This window comes from Pseudorca crassidens, chromosome 1 (assembly GCF_039906515.1).
Source record: "Pseudorca crassidens isolate mPseCra1 chromosome 1, mPseCra1.hap1, whole genome shotgun sequence".
NCBI lineage: Eukaryota > Metazoa > Chordata > Mammalia > Artiodactyla > Delphinidae > Pseudorca > Pseudorca crassidens.
The window spans coordinates 23,201,107-23,225,835 of NC_090296.1; the positions used below are offsets into that span (position 1 = coordinate 23,201,107).

At 36.1% G+C, this 24,729-nt stretch overlaps 1 protein-coding gene across 3 annotated transcripts in view; it reads left to right on the forward strand.

Annotated features, from left to right (window-relative positions):
- Positions 1 to 24,729, forward strand: part of CEP128 (centrosomal protein 128) — a 437,869-nt gene that overhangs the window by 378,991 nt on the left and 34,149 nt on the right. For all 3 annotated transcript variants that reach the window (XM_067728864.1, XM_067728857.1, XM_067728871.1), the window contains one exon: positions 2,583 to 2,606. In XM_067728864.1, the coding sequence (XP_067584965.1) occupies positions 2,583 to 2,606 (24 nt within the window). The remainder of the gene's footprint in view (positions 1 to 2,582; positions 2,607 to 24,729) is intronic.

Here is a 24,729-nt window from a genome sequence, read left to right on the forward strand (position 1 = left end):
CTTTGTTATACAGCAGAAACTAACACACCATTGTAAAGCAATTATACTCCAATAAAGATGTTAAAAAAAAGCAAGTTAATAAGTTCATAAAGATTAGGAGTAGTTTGTTTTTATTTATGGCCTACAATTAAGGCCAACAAAACTGCAGTTTAGACAGAGCTCACTAATTGGCAACAATGACGGGTATCCTATTAGCTGTTGTTGATTGGCAAACTGAATTATTTAAATTCAGACTAATGAATTGAATTTCTTGTTTCCCTAATTTTCTCATTTTCTTAACATATATATTTTTCATTGAAAGCTATCTCAGTACCATTTTGGAATGGAGTAGATTATAGACAGACATAAGTAAATTGTATTGAAATAGATTATTGATCTTTATATTTTAACGAAATTGAGATTTTTTGACCATTTGCGTTTTAGCCTTATAGACTAGGGTTATGTTTCAGTCAGCTGGGACTGCTATAACAAATTATTGTAGCCTGGGTGGCTTAAACAGCAAACATTTATTTCTCACGGTTCTGGAGGCTGGCAAGTCCAAGGTCGAGGTGCTGGCAGATTCGGTTCTTGGTAAGGGACCTCTTCCTGGCTTGTAGATGGCCATCTTCTCCTTATTCCCTTACCTGGCAGAGAGCAGAAAGAGAGGCAAGCATTCTTGTGTCTCTTCTTATAAGGGCACTAATCCCATGAAGGCTCGATCCTCATGACCTGGTTACCTCCCAAAGGCCACATCTCCTAATGCCATCACATTAGGGATTGGGGTTTTAATGCATGAATTCTGAGTACACAAACATGTAATCCATGACAGTGTGTATTTTAAAATCCTGTAACAAATATTTAAGTAAAATGAAGACAGTAATACATAAATTATATCAGTTTATCTTTACCAAACAGTGAGCTATGAATTAAAATGGAATTTAATTCAGTTGTACTATTTTGGCATCATATGATATCACGGATTTCAAACCAGCTGTACGTGTGCTTTTAAAATATGCTAATTCTAAATAATATGAGCCCCATAGGTACATGGTGTGGGGAAAACTTAAGGCCCAAATAGTGGCTGTAAATATTTTCAGCCTTCCAAGATGGTTCATATAAATGCGATACTTCCCAAAGACTGTCTAATGAGGTTCTGTTCAGTCTGCAAGTGATGATAACACTTTGCTGAATGATTTTGTCCCAGATGCACTGTGAATAAGATGCCTGGTAAGAACAGAACAAAGCCCCGTTGAGGCATTATATGCATTTATTACGAGCTACTCAAATGTGACAGTACACAAGTCACCAATAAAATAGCAGTTATTTTATGAAAATTATGGGGGTAAGGGTGAGGTTCTCTCAAGTATGCCAACAAAATGTAATTAAACAGATTATATTGCTAAAAGCAATCTGCTTTGGGCTGATTTTGCATAATATATTCATTTAGCTTGTGCCCACATAGCCAAATATTTAAAGAGGCAGAAATGTTCAACCCAGTTTCGCAGTCTGAGGGTTGAAGGCTGGGTTGCAGAAGTCCTCAAAGGCAAGGCCTCTGTGTGTTAGGTGAAGCTGGGAGAATGCAGGGGAGAGCCAAGTTTATGCTCCTAAGTGTCATGGGTCTCTGTCAGTCTCTGTACGGTCACAGAGATCTGAGCTGAATGGCCCTCTGCACCATTTTCCTTCCTTTCCCTCTTAGCGCAAACAATTTAATTTTTAAAAATCCAGATTTTATATATCTCCTCCAACTACTTAAAATGAAAGAATAGAAAGAAAAGTGGCCTTGACCCTCGTAAAAAGGATGGCTTTGCACTTCCTTGAATTTTCAGTCTCCTCTCTCTCAAGTCAGCTTTTTTTTTTTTTTTTTTTTTTTGGTAAAAACTTTTAGTATGTAGCTGTTAGCTCTGGGAAGAGTTGAGAACACAACTGTTGGATTGAGAATGAAACCATTCTTAATCATTTAGCTTTTAAAGTGATATTATCACTGACTCTTTTTAAAAACAGTATTTCTATGAAACCTTCTAAGATATTGTAGGTAATGAAGCCCTTTCTGGGTTCAGGATTGGCTGCATGTGACATATCTTTCTCATTTACTTTTCCTGACTTGTTTCAATTAACAGTGTACTTATTAATTTTAATTGGTGAAGTCATTCTTATGTCTGAACTTTACTTCCTGTGAGAGCATACTTTGTGCTGTATACCTAATTGAGAGCTGGTATATGTGCTAAATTCCTTTTTTAAATCACTACTATTGTCTAGTGGTTCATATATTCAGATCTAATAGTTATATTTCACTAAATAGATAAATAATTTTACCAATGCAAAAGTGATAAAATCTATTCCACTTAGTAACTATGTTTGAATTTATGGTATTTACTATTAAATTAAACCTTGTAGTCCTCCTAACACTAGTTGAGATGAGAAAAGTGATTCTTTTATGACTGTTTTTCTATTGGAGAGATTATCCTGAGTAGGAGTTTTCATTTTTTACATTTTTTAAATGTTATTGTTCATAGAGGATAAATAGAAAATCTAAAAATTAAGTAAACTTGAAATGATTTTTTATAGCTTTGTTTTAATAATTATGTATTATGCTTTATTTGCAGGACCGTGTACATGCGTTAGAAACGGTAAGTTGGGGCATTTTCTTTGTCCTTCTATCAGGATTACTGCTGTGTCCTGATGTGGATTTCAGAGCACTCCCCAAAGGAAGCAGTTCTGGAAAGCGTTTCTAAAACTATATCTAAGATTCAAAGGAGAAAGTAAGCTAAACTATACCAGAAAGATATGTAGATACAAACTTTTAAAATGAAAAAAAAAAAAAAGAATTAAGAAAAAAATTGTGTGTGTTTAAGTGGTCACTGCTCTCTCAAGACAGGTGATGCACTAATTTATGGAAGACATAATTAGCTTAAATGTAATTATGCTTATTTGTTTCTGTATTTCCCAATCACTAAAAGGACTAGTTGATAAGAAACTGAGATTAGGTTGCTATTTATACTTTGAAGGGCAGTCAACATTTTTTTTTTTTTACAATATCCAAATAATGATAAAAGCTGGTTAGCCTTTTTTTCAATAATCTTACTTGCAGGAATCTGATGTTAGGAAATCATTTTTTTAAGTGCAAATATATAAAGATTACGTGCTTGCAATATTTATTGGAAAATGATATACATTTTTATAGAAAAAAAGGGGAGATGACTTATTGTTCGTCAATAAAGTAATGGTTAGATAAAGTGTGAAATTTCCACCCAGCATGACACAAAGATTTTGGAAAAGGTTTATTATATAATGTTAAATGGAAACAAATTCAAGATATAAAATTACGTGTACTTTAATGATAACATATGATGATAGGTGTATAAAAAAAGAAGCAAGCAAATCTTATAACAGCGACTTGTTAGACAAGAATTAGGGCTGTGATATCATTCCTTTCTCTGTTCCTCAAGTTTTAAAAAACATGGTTAGATTACTTTATAAATAAACATTTTTATAATAAAAACCACATGAATTGAAAGAATGGTAAAATAACTTATGGTACCACCTAACGATGAAATATTATTCAGCCATTAAAAGTCATATTTTCAAAAAGAAAATATTGACATGCTATTATATACAGGGGGAGATATTTAAAGCTATATGGAGAGTATGATGCAAATATTGAATATGCATATTTTGTGTTTAAAACTTTTGAAAACACACAAAATATTGAGTGACTTGGGTCTAGTGGTGATTTTTTTTTAATGTTTTTAATGAGCAGGTGAAAAATAAGAAACTTTTAAACAATAAGGCTAATTAAGAATAAAATATTTATATTTTGAGTGTGAGGAAAGGAAAGATGCTAATTGAGAGTATTTTAGTCCTGTGTAAGCAAGTGATTTTGATCGACAGTGTGCAGACCCTAGCTGGGAAATAATCTATTCCTTAGATTTAACCAGGCCATTGGGAAAGTACACTGACTTTCTTGGTTTCAGCATGATGACATCGTAAGTGAATAAAATGTTTAGTGTTCCTCCACATATATTTTACTTATCCTTAGAAAGTGTCTTGCCAACAGTATTTGGCTTGTAAATTAAATGCTCTTTTTAAAAGTATGAACCAAAACAGAAATGTTGAGTTTGAGGACCTGGGTTCACTACACAAAATGCCACTTCAACATTTAGTAAATCGCTTGTTTCTTGATTCCTTCGTCTGTAAAAGTGAATATAATTAAACATATTTTATCACACTGTTGTGAGAATTAAGAAAGAAAATATATGTGAAAATATTTAGGACCAGACAAGTGTTAGGTTATTGTTATCATTACGTGATTGCTTATTTTTTCTTATTTAATCATTTTGATTATACTAGTATGTCATGTGAAGCTGAAAATTATCAATAACAACAAGAAGCCTATAACTTTTATTAGTATTTGTTGGTCTTTTTTATTTACATAATCTCTTTACTAACATAGTACTATGGTATAAAATCTTAAATGCCTTATTCTAAGGGTTCCGCTAAGAATAAAGGTAAAAAATAAAAAATCATCCTGAGAAAAATAAAACTGGTTAAATGAACTAGGTTTTTTACAGTGGCAGTTTTCTCAAGATGGTTTTAATTTGAAATAATTATCATAAGTAAAACCTCGGTAATAATGAATGAAAAATGAAAATGCTCAGTAATAATGTTAATGCTCAAATGTTATGAAATCCTTTGACTTCATATGGCATTATAAAGAGTGGATTTAATATACTTGGTAGACTGTTCAGCTGGTAAAGTATTTTATAGTTCATAAAATCAAATATGCTGGAAGCAGTCTCAAGACCATTTATTAGTCTCTCACAACTTAGCACTTAAACCATAGAAAAATGTTGGTGGTCTCTCATTTGGTTTAGGTGGTATTAGGGTATGTAAGGCTTTGAATGTAGGATACGTGTCCTGGTGATACAGATCTGCAAAATTTGAAATTTCATTATTCCATTAGGAGTATTTACAATAGATTAATTTTAAAGGTTTAGTAGTTATAATACCTGAAAATAAGAAGGTCTTTTTTGTCATAACGAGCAACTTGATTTGGCTTGTCACCAATTATCTATATGCTCAGGTCGCAGTTGTGTCTGTTTCCCTTTTCTTTCTCAATACTTCCCTCTCCTTCTTCACTAGCAGGTAAGCTTCTTGGAATAGAAATTACATTTTATTTACAAATGCACCCCCAGGGCCTGCAAAACATTTCTAACATACAGTTGACAATCAATAAACATTTGTAAAATCAAAGAATGAATGTTGAACTGAATGTATATAATCCTCACATAGACTATTCTTAGGAATATAGGTATACACAGTACTGACAGTTGAGGGAAAAAAGTACCCAGAAGCATATCAATTTATTCTTTTTTCCCTAGCCTTTCTGATCAGTGTTACACTTTATTTGGTGTTTCACAGAAGCTTCCATTATCTTCATTAAAGTTTAGTGTGAATTCTCCTAGGAAGGAACCACCTTCAGCCAAAACATAGTAGGTTGATTCCCCAAATAAAGCTAAGTGATTACCTGAAAAAAATCTTGGTTGGAAGGATCCTTTTTAGGATCCTTTTTAGATTCCACATATAAGTGATAACAGAGTATTTGTCTGTGGAATCTAAAAAGTAAAACAAAGGTATAAAACAAAACAGAAGAGAAACAGACTCACAGATACAGAGAACAAACTAGTGGTTACCAGCTTGCAAGCATCCTTCCTACATATACTGGGGACTCAGAGTGGATATTTATTGGGCACTAAGGTACTAGGTAGACAGTGAAGAGGAGAAAAGGAAAAGGAATTGTGATCAGTCCTCTCAAGGAGCTTGCACTTTAATTGAGGAGAGAAGTTGCTTACATATAAATGAATTAATGATGTAAGATAAATATGCACTGTCTACAACATGTGAATGAAACAGTGCATTTTGTAGAAGGCATTACAAAGAAACAATAATTGTAAAATAAATTAACATCATTGCAGTCTAGGTTCGTCATGGAAAAGCATGGCTTTTGTAGTTTGAGGACATGATGGAGGAGATTAGTTTCCTCTCTGAAATGGGAAGAATCAGTAGTGTCAGGTAGAAAGAGCCAGAGAAGACATTCTATATTGGGGATGTAATAAAAGTTTAAAGGCAATAATGAAAAAAGAGTTAGCTAGGGCTTCCCTGGTGGCGCAGTGGTTGAGAGTCCACCTGCCGATGCAGGGGACACGGGTTCGTGCCCCGGTCCAGGAAGATCCCACATGCCGCGGAGCGGCTGGGCCCATGAGCCATGGCCGCTGAGCCTGCGCGTCCGGAGCCTGTGCTCTGCAACTGGAGAGGCCACAACAGTGAGAGGCCCGCGTACTGCAAAAAAAAAAAAAAAAAGAAAGAAAGAAAAAAGAAAAAAGAGTTAGCTAAAAGGATATTTAAAAAAAAAAATTTTAAGGCAAAATCATGAAATCATGACTCTCATACAAATATAAAATGAACTCATGACAAATGAGTTTAACTCATTAATTAATCAGAGAATGAGCAAGATGTTACAACTCACTTAAAGGAACATTCAAAGAGCAATAGAGTACTGAAGTGAATTTAGAATAGAGGCAAAACTGGCTTCTTCCATAGTGGAGGAAGGAAATCAATTGAACCTCCCCAGACAAAATTTATTTCATGTCTATGTACAAGAATCATTTGCATAGCGATCAGTCATCTATAACTCACAGAGTTATAAATAGCTCCAAGACAGTGACTGATACAGAGATCCTGTAGAATCAAAAAACCCAGAAGCGTCCGCGAGGCAAAAACTAGTTTTTTCACTGAAAATACCCAGTAAGTTTTTGTTCCATTTCAAAGGCTTTCACATCTTTTTTTTTTTTTTTTTTTTAATAGCCTCATTGTCTGTAAAACTTTGAGAGAGTAATAGACACTTCGGGGTTTTGAAATACAAACCAAGGAGTTTAGATTTTATCTTTTATATCAGGGATACAAGTGGGTTTCTTCCTGAGTGCCAGTTCCTACTGGTCAGTACTGGCTATTGAAACATTCTTTTGGGAAGGATTCTGGGCTGCTCTTTTGGAGAGCACTGCTGTGATTGCTTTGCATTCTCTGTTGTGTCCATTACGAGGTTGGGAGGTGAAAGGCGGTAGCATGGCTATTTAGCCAATAAGTAGTCATTAATGGTTTTCAGTCAGGGGTTGTGGCGTGGTGAATGTGGTGTGCAGGAGTACAGCTGGAGTGGTGGTGTGCAACCACCACTACACTGGAGTGGAGTGGTGAGAGCCTGCAAGCAGGAAGAGGGAAAGCGCATGCGGAGGTAATACAACTTTAGGACTGTGCTAGGAAAATTAGGAATTGGGACAGTTTGGTGCCAGAAAGGCAGGGTTAGAGTGATTACCCTTGTTTATAGAAAGGCACTAGTGAACTTAGTAAGTGGGAGAGGTCAAGGGAGAAGAGGAGATATAGGCAGTACAATAAGAAGTCAGGGTCATTTTAGGAAATGAAAGGGAAGGGAAGGCTGTTCAGCTTGGAGATACAAATTCTGTTTGTCATATCGCACCTCAGACCTGTCTTTATTTTCATTTCCATAAATGCCATGATAATTTAGATTCTCAATACCTTTGTATTAGAGTTAGCATGACCTCAGTTAAGAGAAATCCAAAAAGAATTATGGGTTAAGTCAGATAGAAATTAGTTTCACTCTCGTTTAACAATCCAAATATATGGTGTCCATGGCAGGTATGGTGTCAGAAACCCAGGCTTCTTTTGTTGTTTTGCTCTACCATCTTCAATATATTGCTTCTGCCTCCTGATCTAAGATGCCTGTTCCACTCCAGCCCTTAGATTAATATTGTAACTAGACAAAAGAAAGAAAGGGAGAGCATGTATGTAACTTGCCTTTAGTGAAAACTAGAATTTGCACATATCATTTCTGTTCATTTCCGTGGACCGGAATTTAGTGACATGATTATAACTAGCTTTAAGATTCAAAAAGAACGAAATAAGCTATAGACTTTTGGAAATTTCAAAGTAAACTTCTAAACAACTCACAGGTCAATAAATAAAAGAAAGAACATGCCCAACTCATTAGGAATTGGCATAACCTTTGAGACAAAACCAGACGGAATGTATAAATAAGGGAAATTAAGGAACTTCTCACATATTAACATGGATACAAAAATATTATACACAAATATTAGCAAAATAAATCCTGGAAAGTATAAAAAGGAAAATTACTCATGAACACTGACAAATTACCAATTCATCAATTAATTGAGTTTATTCCAGGAATTGAGTTGGTTTAAAATTAAAAACTCAGTCAGTGTAATTCACCATAGTGACAGATTGAGGAGAAATAAATTTAATAAGGTCATCCCAATAGATGAATAAGAAGATTTATTCCTATGATATCATTATCATCCTCATAAACCTTTTAGAAAACTAAGAATAGAAGAGAACTTCCTTAATCTGATAAAGGTCATGTGAAAAAAAATCTCTGGCAAACCTCACCTTAGCATTTTGAAAGTCCCTCTTTAAGACCAGGAATAAGCAAAGGATGCCCCATTCTACAGTTTCTGTTAGACACTGTGTTGGTGGTATTAACCAGAGCAGTAAAACTATCATTATTTGAAAGTAATATTATTGTTTGTATAAAAAGCTCTAGGAATTCATAGTTAAATTATGAAAAATAGTTTAACAAGTTTGATAGAAACCAGTATTTGAAAGTCCCTTTTCCTTCTAACTCCAGCAACAATCGCTGAGAAAATGTTATTAAAGTTACTATATCAATACAAAAGTAACAAAGAATACAAAGTATACGGGAAAATATCTGACAAAAACATTCAAGCCTTTGGGCTTCCCTGGTGGCGCAGTGGTTGAGAGTCCGCCTGCCGATGCAGGGGACACGGGTTCGTGCCCCCGTCCGGGAGGATCCCACATGCCGCGGAGCAGCTGGGCCCGTGAGCCATGGCCGCTGAGCCTGCGCGTCTGGAGCCTGTGCTCCGCAACGGGAGAGGCCACAACAGTGAGAGGCCCGTGTACCGCAAAAAAAAAAAAAAAATTCAAGCCTTTATAGAGAAGACACTCTGGAATAGTCAAGATACTTCTGAAGAAGAGGAAGTGGGGAGAGTTTTCCTAACATACATATAACCTTATTAAAGCTATTGAAATTAAGATAGTGTAGTCTTGACACAGGAATATATAAATAGGTTCATGTAATCAAATAGAGAATCCAGAAACAAATATGTGTACATAGAAACTTGATGTCTGACATACCTGGCATCACATATCAGAGGAGTAAGGATGGACTCTTTAATAGATGGTATGAAAAAAATGAAATTGAACCCCTATCTCAGATGCAAAAGTGGGTGAAAGCCTAAATGTGAATGATGAAACCATAAGGCTTTAAAACGAAGTATAGTTTAGTATCATCATGACCTTGGGACTTTGGAGGATTTCTAGGGGTGAGGGAAGGGGCACTGAAAACATAGGTCATAAAGGAAATGACTTAATTTTGACCACATCAAAATTAAGAACTTCCATAAATCAAAAGACAACATAAAAAGAATGAAAAGAAAAGCCACACTTGGAACACATTTGTGGCAGAAGATATAACTGACTAGCAGTTTGTATCCAAATCAGTTTGTATCCAAATCTTATTGCCAACAAAGCAATTAGAAAAAGATAAACAATGCAGATTAAAAAAAAAAGAAAAAAGAAAAAGGATAAAAGGCATAAGCAGGCATTTCAGTTGAAGAAGAAACATGTAAGAATATATTCAGCTTCATTCATAATCAGGGAAATGATGACTAAAACCACAAAAATTGTCATTTTCTTTATGTATATGTTTTATGTACTCATTTGTATCTATGACACATTCTACCAAAAAGCAAAGGAAATTGAAACATGTTAGCAGCACTTTTTTTTTTTTTAATTTTACAACGAAATGATTAATGCTGTCCCTGACAGTAAGGTTCAAAGAGAACTGGTGAGGTACAGCACAGTCTTCCCGTAGAGTACCTCCAAGAATACACAAAGATCTTCCAAGGGGCAGTCAAGACACAAGTAGGTTTAGGAGAATCCATTTTTATATCCTCAGCTACTACCTGCACGTTCTCTTAAAATAGCTCGGCTTGAAGAGGCCCTCTTACTTTTCATAATCAGCCCCCTCCCACTTTGCAGAAGAAAGGCTTCCTTCTCACCCATCCAGGGTCCCATGATGGCAAATTCCCCCAGGCACATCAGGGTGCCAAACAAGGGGCAGTTTATGATTTGGGTGCCTTCATGTCCTCCTTTAATCAGGTCACTAAGGTAAGGCTTCTTGTCCTTCTTAGTCATCCATATATTTTTGATAAGAACAAAGGGTTGTATTAGATATTTGGGGTGTTGAGAATGGGTTGTTCTGAAATCGACATGTATTGTTGATGGATGTTGAGGAGGAGTAAAGACAGTTTTATTTAATGACCTCACCTCTTCCACCACCTACTATAATCAGAGAATGTATAGCTCCAGAAAACAAAGCTAAGATGTGTTGGAAAGAAATCATTGAAAGCCGCAGTGTCTTATTTCATCCGGGTGACAAACTCTGGTCCGGCTCCATGCCTTATCTATTTATCTGTCTTAGAATTATGATTCAAAAGTGAGACGGTTGTCACGAGCACACATCAACACATTACATAGAATTGAAAAATGAAGTCAGACTTTTTTCTGCCAGAAAGTACTGCTGATTTGGCTGATTGGTTTGACAATGAGGACTGGCTTTGCCAGTCTGCAGCTCTAAGTTTTGGATGCAGATATATTTAATGCTGAGATAAAATAAATATATTAAAATTTCGTACTGATAGAATGGTATTGAAATTGAGATTTTTATTTTTTGCATGTGTTAAGTTCAATGAAATATCTCTAAGTGAAAAAAGAACAGTTGTAGTCATTTAAGTCTTGGTGAGTAAAGCCTTTTGGGTTTACCTTCCAGAAATGGAAAGTGAATGACTTTAATAACTACATTACAATCCTTTGGCAAGTCAAGTGGTTTCTAATTCTTTGCTTTCAACAAAATTGAAAGAGGACCTAATCGAGCTGGTAGATCATTTAAATTAATTTTTGATGACAGATCACTGTGTAATCTTTGCTATAAAACTAGGAAGGCATTCAAGAAATTGAGTGACATTGTTATAACAAAACTAATTTTATTCTCACGTACTTTTTTATGTGAACAAGACTTCTCAGTGAGTAAATCTATAGAAACAAAAAATAGAAATAGAAATGGAACGCTGTCTTATTGAAACAAAATTAGCATTTACCCATGGATACATGAGCTAATTGAGTACAGGAGAAGAGGAAGCTATATCCATCCCAGTAAGAGAGATACATTTGGAAGCCTTGAGGTTTTTTGACATTTCACATTTAATTTTTTCTCAAAAATTTTAATATACCTAATATTAATTATATGATAATTCAATCCATAATAATGTTTAACACTTAGAGCATTATGGTCACAGAGAGTTTTAAAAATCAGTTCTTCTCTCTGTATATATATATACATTTTTGTTACAGAGAAGGATAAAGTATGATAGGATAACCAATAAATAGGCCTGCAAGCGTAAGTATATTATATATTAGGATAAAAGTCGGTGAGGGAAAACAGATTTGAAATAAATTCAAAGGGAAAAGGAATCATATAAAATCTGTCTTTTAAAGAGGATAGTATTTAGTTATTTTGGAAGTGGATAAATGGTGGTAACAAATTAATGAGATTTAAAGTTCACTGGATAAGTTTATATGAGTAATATAAAAGTTTTATTTGAAAATGACAATATTTACTACATTCCAGAATTTTCATCCTTTGCAACTACCTAAACTTATGATGAAAACATTCTGACAACTTAAAAATGTGTGTATGGAAGGGGGGAGAGTAAGGGAGATATACAGTTTAAAAATTATTTAGGGAGGATGTAATTAAAATTTTGAAAAGTGTTGACTGAGAGCAAATGTGTAACTGTGTAGTTGCGATTTGTCAGTGTTTAATCAACTTCTCAAACCAAAGTTACTTAAAACAATCTAAGCTTCCTGTATTTTTAGGATATACTTGCAGAGATAACATAATTTACAGGATAAATCCTAACCTGCAGCTATATGGAGAAAAACATGCACAAATTTGCCTATCTGAGAAAAATTACAAGACACAGGAAAACTGTTAGAAATATGATTTCTATTTTTAAAAAACTGCTAGAGGCTTAAGCACATCTCTAAAGGATTCATTCAGCTAATATTAGTGGTACCAGACTTGAAGTATGCATACCAGTTGATCTTCAAGATCTTGGTATCCACGAGTACAAGAGTATGCCAGTATGTCTCTGGAAATTACTAAGTGATGTTGCGTATTCTGATTTCACCTGTCTACTGTTAGACACTGATTGTTGGGGATTTACTTTCAATTTCCTTCCCTTCCCACTATAGATCTAACACTAATTGTGCTTCACCCTACTACGTGTGCAAGCCAGTCTACAGGCACATAAGTTGTTGAAGAAGGACCATTATTCTTTGTTAGGACACCAGAATCTGCTCTGGGGCAGTTAGGAGTATATGGACCCAGTAGTGTTAATGTATTTAACTAAAGTGTCCTGGTTTAGCTGAGGAAATAACTGACTTGAGTATGTAAATGTGGCCAAATAACAGTTAATTATCTGCAGTGCCTCTTCTAAGTATTTGTAAGAATCTTGAAGCTGGGTAAAACTTGCCTTTATCTCTTTATAAAGCCAGAACTTGCTGTTTCAAAACCAAAGATCAAGCCAGGTTCATTTTTGGTCTTGCCAAGGCTATAAGCCTCTCATTGAAGTTGCCTGAAAGGTTCAGTCAAATTGGCTTTACACCAAATAAAACGCAGTGTGCTCTGTACGGTTTTGACCCAGAATCAGGTGAATCTCAGCAGTTTTGGCTGAGCTGCATTGTAAAATTTTGGATTTGTTCGAACTTGACACTTCCTGGGAACCCATTCAAACTGAAACCGGAAAAAGGTTTTGCACAAACCCTGTCCTAGCCCGTTCTGCCAAGTTTCCCACTGCTCTAATGTTAGTCTACCTTCTGTATATTCGCATCGAGGGCAAACGGAAATATCCTCATGAATCTCTCATGAGGGATCTTGGTTAAAACAATCTAGACATTCTCCTTTCGCCACCTTGTCCCAAAATACAGAGTCTGTATTCTGTGTTAGTCAGTATTAAGATGTGTATATTTTCCAATAATGGGGTCATCTTCAAAGGGTTAAATTGCAAAAACATGACTGTGCTTATGTTAAAATGAAGAAAATGGTGCTGAAACCAGTGGGCTGTTTATACAGAGTTGCAACCTTGTGGCAAAAGGTGATGACCAATTTAAAAATGTAAGACTTCCTTCAGCCTGCAAAGATCGTTTCTCACAGCGCTGTCAGATTTTTCATAAATGCGGTGACATAGGGAAAGTATCATTGAGAAATTACATAATGAATGCAGCTTCACCAGCAGATGAATTTAGTATTATTGAACTCCTCAGTGTTTGGAGGTCAGTCTGACAGCTTCATAGTTGGTGCTGATAAGTAGTCAGACTGCCTAACTGCTTTGCTCGATGATGTGTTTTATAGTCCTGTTCCAAACACTATCAATAACAGTGCATTCTATGGGTAAGAAGCGCTTGTTTTGTATTGTGAAGATAATATGAGTGTATATATTACAAAACACTTTCTGAAGTATCTTTCTGAAAAATATAATACATATAAGAAATGCTTTCTGTTCTCTTTAAGAGCGCATATCTGGGTGAAATCTCAGAGTAATAATGTATTACATCTTTTTAAGATCCTAATCTAACTATGAAATGAAATATTGGTATTACACCCTTAACATATAGTTGGTGGGAGTAGTGTCTGTTACACACATTTTGAAGTAGCCTTTACATAAAAAGCTAATTTGGGAATTTTTCATTTTGTGCACCTAATTTTAACCAATTGCATACAGGTTTCAGCTGAAAATTATTATATGCCTAGTTTTAAATGATGGAAAGTGATATAGTACAACAGTATCTGATTTAGAGTCAGAAATGGTGGGTTCTGGTCATATCCTCCCCGATAACCAGGCACATGACTCTGGGCACGTTGTTTAACCTCTCTACATTTCAGTTTTTAAATTTTTTTTTTTAATTGTGCTGGACTGGATCATATTTTAAAAGTCTTTTACTTAGTAGACTCTAGTCTAGGAGGAATTAAAAAAAATTATCTTCATTAAAAAATTTCCACCCTATGAATAGTTGCTTTCAAACAATTTACCCTGATTTAATCACGTAATTGTGTACAACAGATACTTGTTGAATCCCTGCCATATCTCGACAGTGTCCTCAGGCATATAGCAGATTGGGTCCCTGCTGCCGTGGATCTCACATTCTAGGTAATGTTACAAATGGAAGGACTCTTAGAGACCCTTGTCAAAACCCCTCACCCTATAAATAAGAAGTATGGAGGACAGAGGAATTTATGAATAGCCAAATATGGCAAATCAGGGGCTAGAATTCATTTGTCCTGATTAGTGGCTCCGTGTTCTTTCCATTCCACATACTCCACTTGTGAATGTTGAGAGTAATGAAGACATGAGTAAGGAATGCTTCATAAGTAAGTACCTAGTGAATGATACTAAGTGAAGAGGAAGACAATTAACAACAAGATCCCGTATTTACCTTGAGCAGGGCAAGAAGTAGAGTCATAAACAGGACACTGAATTCTTGAATCATATTTAGAATTGTCAAAATATGCCCTCGACCTCTTGGTACATGGAGTTTAATAAAGCAGCTTTGATCTGGTTTTCTTCCTTGTGAATGTCGAAGAGTGTTGGCGTGCCCTTTGGCTGCATTACTAGTTGTGTCCTGAGCTTTTACTCAGTGATATCAAATGCCTCAGTCGATCTTTTTTTTAATTTTATACTCTAATTCCACTTACACAACTGTTTATAAAGTTTGTTTAGGGCTTTTAACAAACTTTGATCTCAGATGAAAGGCTGGAGAGAGTATACTGTCACTATTAGCACTATTAATATAAATATCCAAAGTGGTCTTGTGTTAATTATTTAACATTAGTGAACGATTTTATCCTATCATTGCCCCCAAATACATTATACTTGAACATCAAACAGTGAAAGACCATCAAAGTAGCCCTTCCCTCATTATTGTCTTTAGGCTCTGTTCTTATTTCGCATAGTTCGTGCTCTGTAAATGATTTTCTGGAGCTTCTTCAATGTTTTTCTCTACTAGGATCTCACTCTACCTATATCCATGGCAAAGGCCAATAGAACACATCCTGACTTGTTTGTTTCATTGTCATCAGACATTAACCAGATAGTCTAAAGCATATTAAATATAGACTCACTGACTTAAAACACCTAGATTCTGTGAAGTACTCCCTTTATATCTTGTCAGAGAACTTACTGTTTTCAGCTTTTATCCCTATCATTTCTAACTCAGAACTTGTTTTGCTTTGTAATACCCCAGAACTCCACATTAGACATTAGTTTTTCCTTGAAGAAGAGTGTATTTGTTCCCAGACATGAAGGAGTTGACTGAGAGGGTAAGGCAAAAGCCAGGTGATCTCCACATTTCTTAGAGAACGATTAGAATTTGGTGCCCTGAGAGTTCGAAGACCTGGTTGTGAATCCTGGCTCTTTCACATGGACAACTCACTTAACCCCTCTGATCCTAATTTCTATTATCTATGAAATGGGCCTATTACTTATCCTATTTGTGTCACAGATGTGCTGAGAAGATCAAATGAGGTAATGGATGGAAAGTCCGTTTCTAATTTAAAACAAATATTCCTCCCTTATGTGTGCACTACCTTTCCCAGTCACAGGAGCAGTACATGGACTAGAAAGATTTGGCTGACTAATCGGGACATTTGCATTCTGGTCCTAGTTTTGTCACACTGGTTATGTGTCTTGGCACTCTATGTTATATACATTTTACCTCCAAAATTCAATTTAATTTTTTCAAATTTAGGGTCTGAGAAATTTAGATTTATAGTTCTTATTTAATAATCCTAATAATTTTAGTTCAACACATTCCTGCCTCCAGATTCAGTTGACCTGGGATAGGACCCAGTAGTTTCTAAAGTTCCTCAGATGATTCTAACTTGCAGTCATGTGTGGGAATCACTGATTTAAGCCATCTTCTTTGTGCCCTTTAAGAATGTGCCTTTACAGTCCATCCCCTAGAGCCTGGTGTTACTCTGCCTTCATGTCTGTTGGATGTTAATTTCCACTGAGTTAATTTCATGCCTTTTCTACTGATACCATCATGTATTCTGTGCCTACAACATATAATTTCCAATCTACCAAAACAACATTCATAAGATTCTTTCTCAAACATTATTTTTTTAAAAAATTCCAGGAATCTCGTGTGCTTACTTGTAGCTTCTTACTAAAATTTAACCTTGTTGGGCCTAACTTCAAGGGCAAATTTACCCAGTCATGAGCTCACCAAATGATTAATTCTCTGATTTTAATAAACCTTAATGAATTGTCCAGTTTACAAACTAGTATTTTTGGAAACCATATAAAGAGTTTAAAAAACAAATACGTTGTTTTGTAAATCAGTATATTGAGCAAATTGGCTATTCAGTTTTCTTTTGACTACCTGCCTCTCTCATCTCTCTTCTTGTTACTCCTCTTTTCTACTTTTGTGTTAGTTCCCCCCTCTGTGACATCACTCTCATTTCTCCACTCATTTCTTTCATTCATTTCTCTATTCAACAAATGACCACCAACTAACCCATGTAAAGGACTGAGTATAAAGCATGGTTTATCTTGCAAAGCAGCATAGGACAAGTACTTCATGAACTACCAGACTTCGTATCAGACTCCACAGAAGTAGTTTACAAAGGCTCCTAGGAAGGAGAAATTAGGTACTAAAGGATGAACAGGGTCTGAGAGGTGATGATAAAAGGCAAAGAGTTTTTCAAGGGTGATTTAATCTTTATTATACCATCAGGGTCATTTGGACCCAATCTTAGTCTATTAATTTCTTTTGGTAAGGATTGATTTTTTTAAATTATTTTTTCTTTTTTTTTTTTTTTTTTAGTTCTTACAAAGAGCAAAGAGAAATTTTCCTCACTTTTAAGATAGAAAAAATTCATTCTGTCTTGCAAACACCATGAGTCTATTGAAGCCTATTATAAATCCAAGATGTATAATGAATCTTGGTGATCTTATTTTCTTGAAACATTTTCCTATTTCATCATCCTAGAAATTATTTTATTGGTACTTGTCAGTTGTTCCCAAATATGCTAGAAGAGACCAAAATCATATGAAGATGGAGGGATAAGGGGATCACACAGAAGGATGTTGCAATAAGTGACCTAAATCATCACTGTTACATAACATTTCAATTTTCTTATTGTGTTGTCCAAAGTATATCAAGAACTGAAGAGTCTGAGAATTTTATCCTTCTCACCAGTTACCAAGTTAGCCTGCCGTACTTTTACGGATGCTGGAAGAAGACATGAGACAAAGGACTTTATTAGTCACAGCACAGCTGGTCCCATGAGCTGCATGTTTGTATCACTTCCCTTTGCCTCCCAAGTCCCTCAGGGGCAATACGGAGATGGGTCCAGGTGGGCGTTGCACATGCAGTGAATTTGTGTTATAGCTGAGGAACCCTGAGCTTATGTAACCCCAGTCTTATAAAGGGAGCTACAAGAAATTCTACCGAACCTTTGCCTAAGAGGAAGACAGTGTATTTCCAAGTCTGTTTGCTATAGAAACATTCTTGGAAAGCTATTCTGGGATAAAAGCCATCATAAGACATGTAGCAATGCCACGGAGAAGTACCTTGCATCAAAATATTGTATTATCTTTCAAGAAGAAGTTTTACAGTCTTTTTCTTTATTATTATTACTTTTATTGGATGCAGGTTGATAGTTCAGAATTTCTCATTTTCTCCCATAATGACAAAGAGAAGGAAACTGACAGAGGAAGACATTTCATACTTATTAGATGAATCAGAAGATGAATATAAAGAGACAGACAGTGGCATTCCAGATACTAATGATGATGGTGAAATTGATTGTATAAGCAAAAGTCAGATTATGAGTCTTCAAATGATAATATCATAGATGAATTTTTTGCAAATCAGTGAATGAACAATCTATTTCTGAGGACAAAGAGGAAATAGGGTGCTCTCTTCCAGTTACTTAATCAACAAGAAGGACTTCATTATGCAACATTTGGCAACAAGAACCTGGAGCAGTGCATTTGCTGAAAGAATGTGTGACAGTACTCTTTCATCTTTAGTTATGTTTGTGCACCATAATTTACTTCATATGGTTCGTAAATGGGCAAACGCTGAAAGCAGGTTGTATAAAAATGTGATTGAAAGGAAAAGATAATATAGAAATGAAAATTTTTGTTGGATTAACCATTCTAATTTATACTTATAAATCTAAAAAATGAAAAAAAATCTGCAATTATGTAGTAAAGAAGACTGCATTATCAATTTTTTAAAAATTAGAAGCAGGGCTTTCCTGGTGGCACAGTGGTTAAGAATCTGCCTGCCAATGCAGGGGACATAGGTTCAGGCCCTGGTCCGGGAAGATCCCACATGTGGCGGAGCAACTAAGCCCATGCGCCACAACTACTGAGCCTGCACTCTAGAGCCCGTCAGCCACAACTGCTGAGCCCATATGTGCGCCTAGAGCCCGTGCTCCACAGCAAGAGAAGCCACCACAACGAGAAGCCTGTGCACCGCAAAGAAGAGTAGCCCCCGCTCACCACAGCTAGAGAAAGCCTGCGCGCAACAATGAAGACCCAACGCAGCCACAAATAAATAAATAAATTTATATTTAAAAAAATTAGAAGCTGTCACATTTTTAGAGGTATTGTGTTTTGAAGAAGCAAGTGCAAGAGAACAAGCCAGAAGTAATGATAAAATAGAACTCATTAGAAATATATTTGAAATTTCTAATCAGTATTTACAAGATGGGTGTTTTCCAGAATCATGGATGACAGTTATTCAGTAGTCCATTGCGTTCATACCTTCTAAATCAAGAGAATATATAACGTGCTTAACTTCTTACTAAAATTTCTAATGACATTATTTTTTTTTACTATCTCTTTATATTCTTTAAGTTATTTATCAAGTAGCTAAAATATTTTTTTAAAACTTCACCCGTTGGGGACTTCCCTGGTGGCACAGTGGTTAAGAATTGGCCTGCCAATTCCGGGGGCACGGGTTCGACCCCTGGTTCAGGAAGATCCCACATGCTACAGAGCAGCTAAGCCTGTGCACCACAACTACTGAAGCCCGTGTGCTCTAGGGCCCACGTGCCGCAATTACTGAGCCCGCGTGCTGCAAGTACTGTGCCTAGAACGTGTGCTCCGCAACAAGAGAAGGCTCCACAACAAGAGAAGCCACCGCTATGAGAGGCCCGTGCACCGCAGTGAAGAGCCCCACTCGCCGCAACTAGAGAAAGCCCGTGCACAGCAATGAAGACCCAACACAGCCAAAAAATAAATTAAATTAAATTTCAAAAAAAATCTTAAAAAAAAAGAAAGAAACTTCACCCGTTGGACCAGAATAGTAAATGGTGATGACTAATTATTACCGATACACCAAAGATTAAGCAAAAGTATGTTGTTGCGTTCCGAGATCTAGGAACAAACTGCCATTCTGTATTCCCATCTCCTTGTTTCTTTGTTTTCTGTTTGCTTGTTTGTTTTTGTTATGAATGAATCTCCTGTAGTTCCCACAGTGTTCAAATTGCAACTGACTTCAAGCGATATTACCTATTACCATAAATTTGATAGACCCAGTTTTCACTATCAATAGGCATCTTGTTTGCATCTCCAGAAAGTTCCTTTAAAGCACTGGATTCCCTCTAAGTTTAAGAGGAAGAGACCATATATATATTTAAAGTTTGAGCTCTGCATGGCTGTGATATGTACCTATGTCTGTACCTTCTTAGAAATAATATAGAGCAAAGCTCTTACCTTTGGCCTCCAACTAAAGTTGGGTGGGAGGGCAGGAAGGACAGGGAAAGCAATATTATGTAATACTTCATATTTGCTCTTCCTAACTGGTATTCCTCGTGGGTGTCATGTCCTAGAATATCTCAAGAAAATTTAGGGAGCAGGCGTCCTCAGAGAAAAAGTGGAGTACCTGTCTCATGTAATTGATGTTACTGTTGCAACTTCATTATATAGAGTATATCCCAGAACTCCTGACACACCCACATTCACTTGACAGGATATGGAATTATCCCCAAATCAAATATAAATTATCTAATCTTTCACATTAGCAAATTTTAAAAATATTGTTGCATATATGTAGTTACTGGATGACTGAGAAGCAATTATAGCACCAAATTCAATAAATATTTATTGAGTAGCTTTTATGTATTAACACCATAGATTTAAAGAATAGTAAGTAAGGCTTAATCCCTATACTTAAAATTTTCCAATTTAATGGGAAAAGGCAGTTAACAAAAAATTATAAATATTTCTATTGCCCTAATAACTTATTTTCATTCAGGAACCAAAAGAATATGCTTGAACTAAATCTAATCAGCTTTAGCAAAATGAAGTCTGATGTAGTGATGTTATAGTTTGATTTGTACATAGTAGGTACTTAGTAAATGCTGTTGGATAAAGGGAAGGCCAGATGTCCTATCCAGTTTCTGTATAATAAATGCTGTGAAATCCTGACTAATTTCCAGAGTATTGCATGTTTTCTAAGTTTTTACAACATACTTTAAATGTCCAAAGTCATGTGGTTTTGGCTACTTCAGGGGGTTTGTTGGTTGTTTTTTTGTTTAGTTTCTTTTTTTTTTTTTAATGTGTCTAGTAAGGGCTACAGAACTCGTTCATTTTAGTTGAGTATGTTAAAAAAGAAGTGGGGGAAGGGAGACTAAGTTCAAAATTTCAAATTGTTTTGGCAAAACCAACTCCTTTTCATACTAACCACCAGGCCACAAAGCTTCATTGTTGTCCAGTTGAATGAATACATGGCTTTCATTTGGAAAAAAGAAAAAAACCTTTCTAGCAATTGAAGTTTCAGGAAGACGATTGTTTGTGGCAAATGTCAGATGAATTTGCTCATCAAATAATATTGTCAGTTGTGTAACGCCCAGTGGCTTTCATGGTCCATCTTTCTCAGCCAGGGCTTGCAAATTCAGAAACTAGATGAATTTATTTAAAAATATATACTTTTGCTTACATACACTTCATCTATCCTCTCTTGCCCTTCTGTTCAGCCATTCAGGACATACCTTAACAGAGCCTCTCAAACATACTTAGAATTCACCTTTAACATTACTTGTTTAGGTGGGCTGTCTTCCAAAATGTATTGCTATAACTTCAAATTACTGGTACTTTGAACTAAGTATGGCCTTAAGAGATAGTTCAGTTGAATTTTCAATAGTTTTGAAGGATTCTAGATAGTCTCTGCTTCTGTCTGCTTTGGCAGCAGTCGGCCAGGGAGATGCTTTGTACAGGATCCAAAAGAGTGTTTCTAAGTGTTCAAAAAAGGATTAATTATGAAAGCAAACTTTAAAAGTATAGTCAGAGTTGGTCTCAGTTATTTTTGAATTAAGTCTCAAAGCCACAATGATAAAAATAAAATACCTTGCCTGATTTCTATTTAGATCTGATCTGCCTGTCACCAGAAACTCATCCATATAGGCAGATTAACTGTTCACATGCTCTCTCAGCATCCAAGTGCTGTGTGCGGAGTAATGGAAAATGATTAATTTGTTTTGTCGTTCCTTTTTAGAACACAGGACAACTCTTTAAAAGAAAATAACCCTTTACTTTGAGAACAGAGAAGGTTAATTATGTTCACCTCACCAAGGAGCTTTTAAGTAAATTAGCCTGGACCCTACCTCAGCCAGAACAATTATCATTCCTTATCAGTGTTCCATATCAGGACCCTCTGTTCCATGTTAAATATGGAAGAGGCAAATGTGATTGCCTGCTTTGGCATATCTTGAGGGCTTGGGGCAAGGGCCTTGCAGTATTCAGGGAAATGATTAGCGTTTCTCAGTATCTGCCCTGTGACCAGTGTCTTCGTGGCCTCAAGTGGCTAAGCCCCTGTCAGCTCATCCACAGGAGACAGTTTGCTGTTCACATCCCACATTTCCTTATTAGGACATTATTAGGCCCACAAAAGATTTTATTCTCATCTTCCTCTCTTTTACTCTGTCTGGACCATTCAACTCAACTTTACTGTCCCTCGTTTTCTTCCATTTGTTTATTTAATTTTGAGTGTTTAAAAACATTCACTGTCCCTCAAGTCAGGTTTTAAATTGTACTTTTAGAAAATAATTTGTGCTACATATATGTTTCTACAACATTTATAAGTTCTAAATGAGTATTTATTGATCTTTGCGTTGAGAAGGTTTTTTGTTGTTTTCTTTTCCCCCATAAAACTAAAATCTATTGTGTATAATAGCAAGTACTCAGCCCTGGAAATTAAGGAAGAATATAGTCCTGCCTTTAAGAAATTTGCTGTCTACTGAAAGGGACAAATAGACAGGAAGCGATTAGGCAGGTGATAGGAGGCATGTGTGTGCATGGGAAGCTCTGAGGATGGGTACCCAACACACACTTTAGGAGAGATGTTCACGGAATAATCACTAGTATTATCGTTGTAACAATAGCTAGTGTTTATTGAGTGCTTACTAGTGCCCTTCCCCATTCTGAGTGCTTTACATATGTTAATATATTTGATCCTTAAAATAGTTCTACGCTATGGGTGTTATTATCATTCCTGTTTATAGGTGAAGAAACTGAGTCCCAGTGCAGAAGGATCAGGAACTTCCGTAGGCACACGTGGCCAGTAGGAGACTAAATCAGGGTTTCAACTCGGACCACTCAAGAGGCCATGCTTTTAACTGCCATGTTAGAGGAGGTATAACCAAGCCAAGTCTTGCAGAAGGACAATCAGTGGGCTAATTTAAGCAGCGTGTAGAGGATATTCCAGACAGATGGGCCTTTATGTTGTCGACTGAAAAAACAAAACAAAACAAACAAACAAAAAAGCACAACCTAAAAGTCGAGAATTATGTTTTCTTTGGTAATCTTACTGAGGACTATATAATTGGGATATAGGCTCTCAGATAGCTCTGAGGAACTGTTTCAAAGAGGTAAGGAAGGAGCCAAGATATATAGGAGTTTTTGCTGGGAAAAAAAAAAGAAAAAGTCAAACATCGAAAGATTGCTGCTAATCACAAAAAACAGCCATCTCAAGTTAATGATTTTAGTGTTTTTTCTATGTATGGGAAGATGAATGAGTCCAGGTTCATTGAAATTATTGCTTAGATATGCATCTTAACTATCTAGGGCCAGTATCCTGTTTATCTCCATCCTGAATTCCCCTCAGGGCACATCATTGGAGGTGGCTGCATTGGCTGATGGATTGCTGGCAAGGCTACATTTGTTGTTTACCAGAATGGCAGCAACATTTGTTTGGTCCACAGTGTGCAAAGTCATGATGGCACAGAAACTTTGACAGAAGCAAAAATATAGAATAGCATTTATGGTAATAGAACCAGAAGCTAATTAGCAGCCTCTAGATGAGGGCAAAACTGTAAAATCTTTTTTGTTTTAATTTTTTTTTAATTAGGACAGTTATAAAATGGAAAAAGAAAAAAGAAAAGCAAGTTCTTTGCCTGCTTTTGGAAGTATCTGTTCTAAAAATACAAAATGACAAATATTTGGAGTTAGTAATTTGATAGGGCAAATACCCAAGATGACAGAAATATCTTTCTTCCTGGTTTCCTTATGCAGTCATTGACTTTGCTTTCTGCCACAGAAGAATGAAGGTTTTTCCACCCCTCAGGTGTTCTTGGGTAAATAGTAATCCCTAAATGGTTTTCTCCTTATTTTACTTTCTCTTTATAGAAAGCCATTTTTCTTACTCTTTCCAACCTTTCAAGCTCCCAACCTACTATGGGAAGAAGTTAAAGCTACAGCAGACTAAATCTAGAGCCAGAAGGGCTCTTAGAGATTTTTAGATCCTTCTTTCCCATTTTCCTGATTTGGAAACTGAGATCCATGGGTTAAATGATTTTCCCAAGTTCATATAACTGGTAATGGCAAACCTGAGATATAACTTTTTATCTCCTGATTGCTACTCAGTGATCTTTTCCACTGTACCTTGCTGCCTCGAATATATCTTGATGTCCTTAAACAGAAGGCTACCACAAATAAAAATATTATCTGAGTAATCTAAATAATCTATCATTATTAGAGAAACTATTTTGTGGACATTTAAGACATTTTCAGAAGTTTATGGTCAGAATGACTATTCTTGAGATGTAAGAGTATTTGGGGTAAATCAAGAGCTTTAGATGTGGCACCATTGCCCTTCTGGGGTTTCAGTACATTCTCCCAATAAATTTCTCAGGGAACTCCACCCAGATGGTACCCCTGATGTGGGTCTCAGAGTTTCCACTGCTCAGCAGGTCCCCAACCTGGGAGTGAGACGCCTTGACCCCTTCTCACAATACTCCCAAACTCCACCAATTCTTCCCTTGCTTGGGGCTCAGGGGCCAGCAGTCTGCAAACAGCATCAGAAGTTCCTTTTAGAGCATGTCACTCCTCTGCTGAAAACCCTCAGAAGACCTTCTGTCTCATTCAGAATTAAATACACTTACTTCACTGTGGCCTAAAGGCTCTGTAAGATCTTACCATAGGCATCTTCAGCCTCATCTTGGGCCCTCCCTCAGCTCACCTGTAGAACAGTGTCTGCTATAGAGTCAGTGTTTAGTAAATGCTTGCA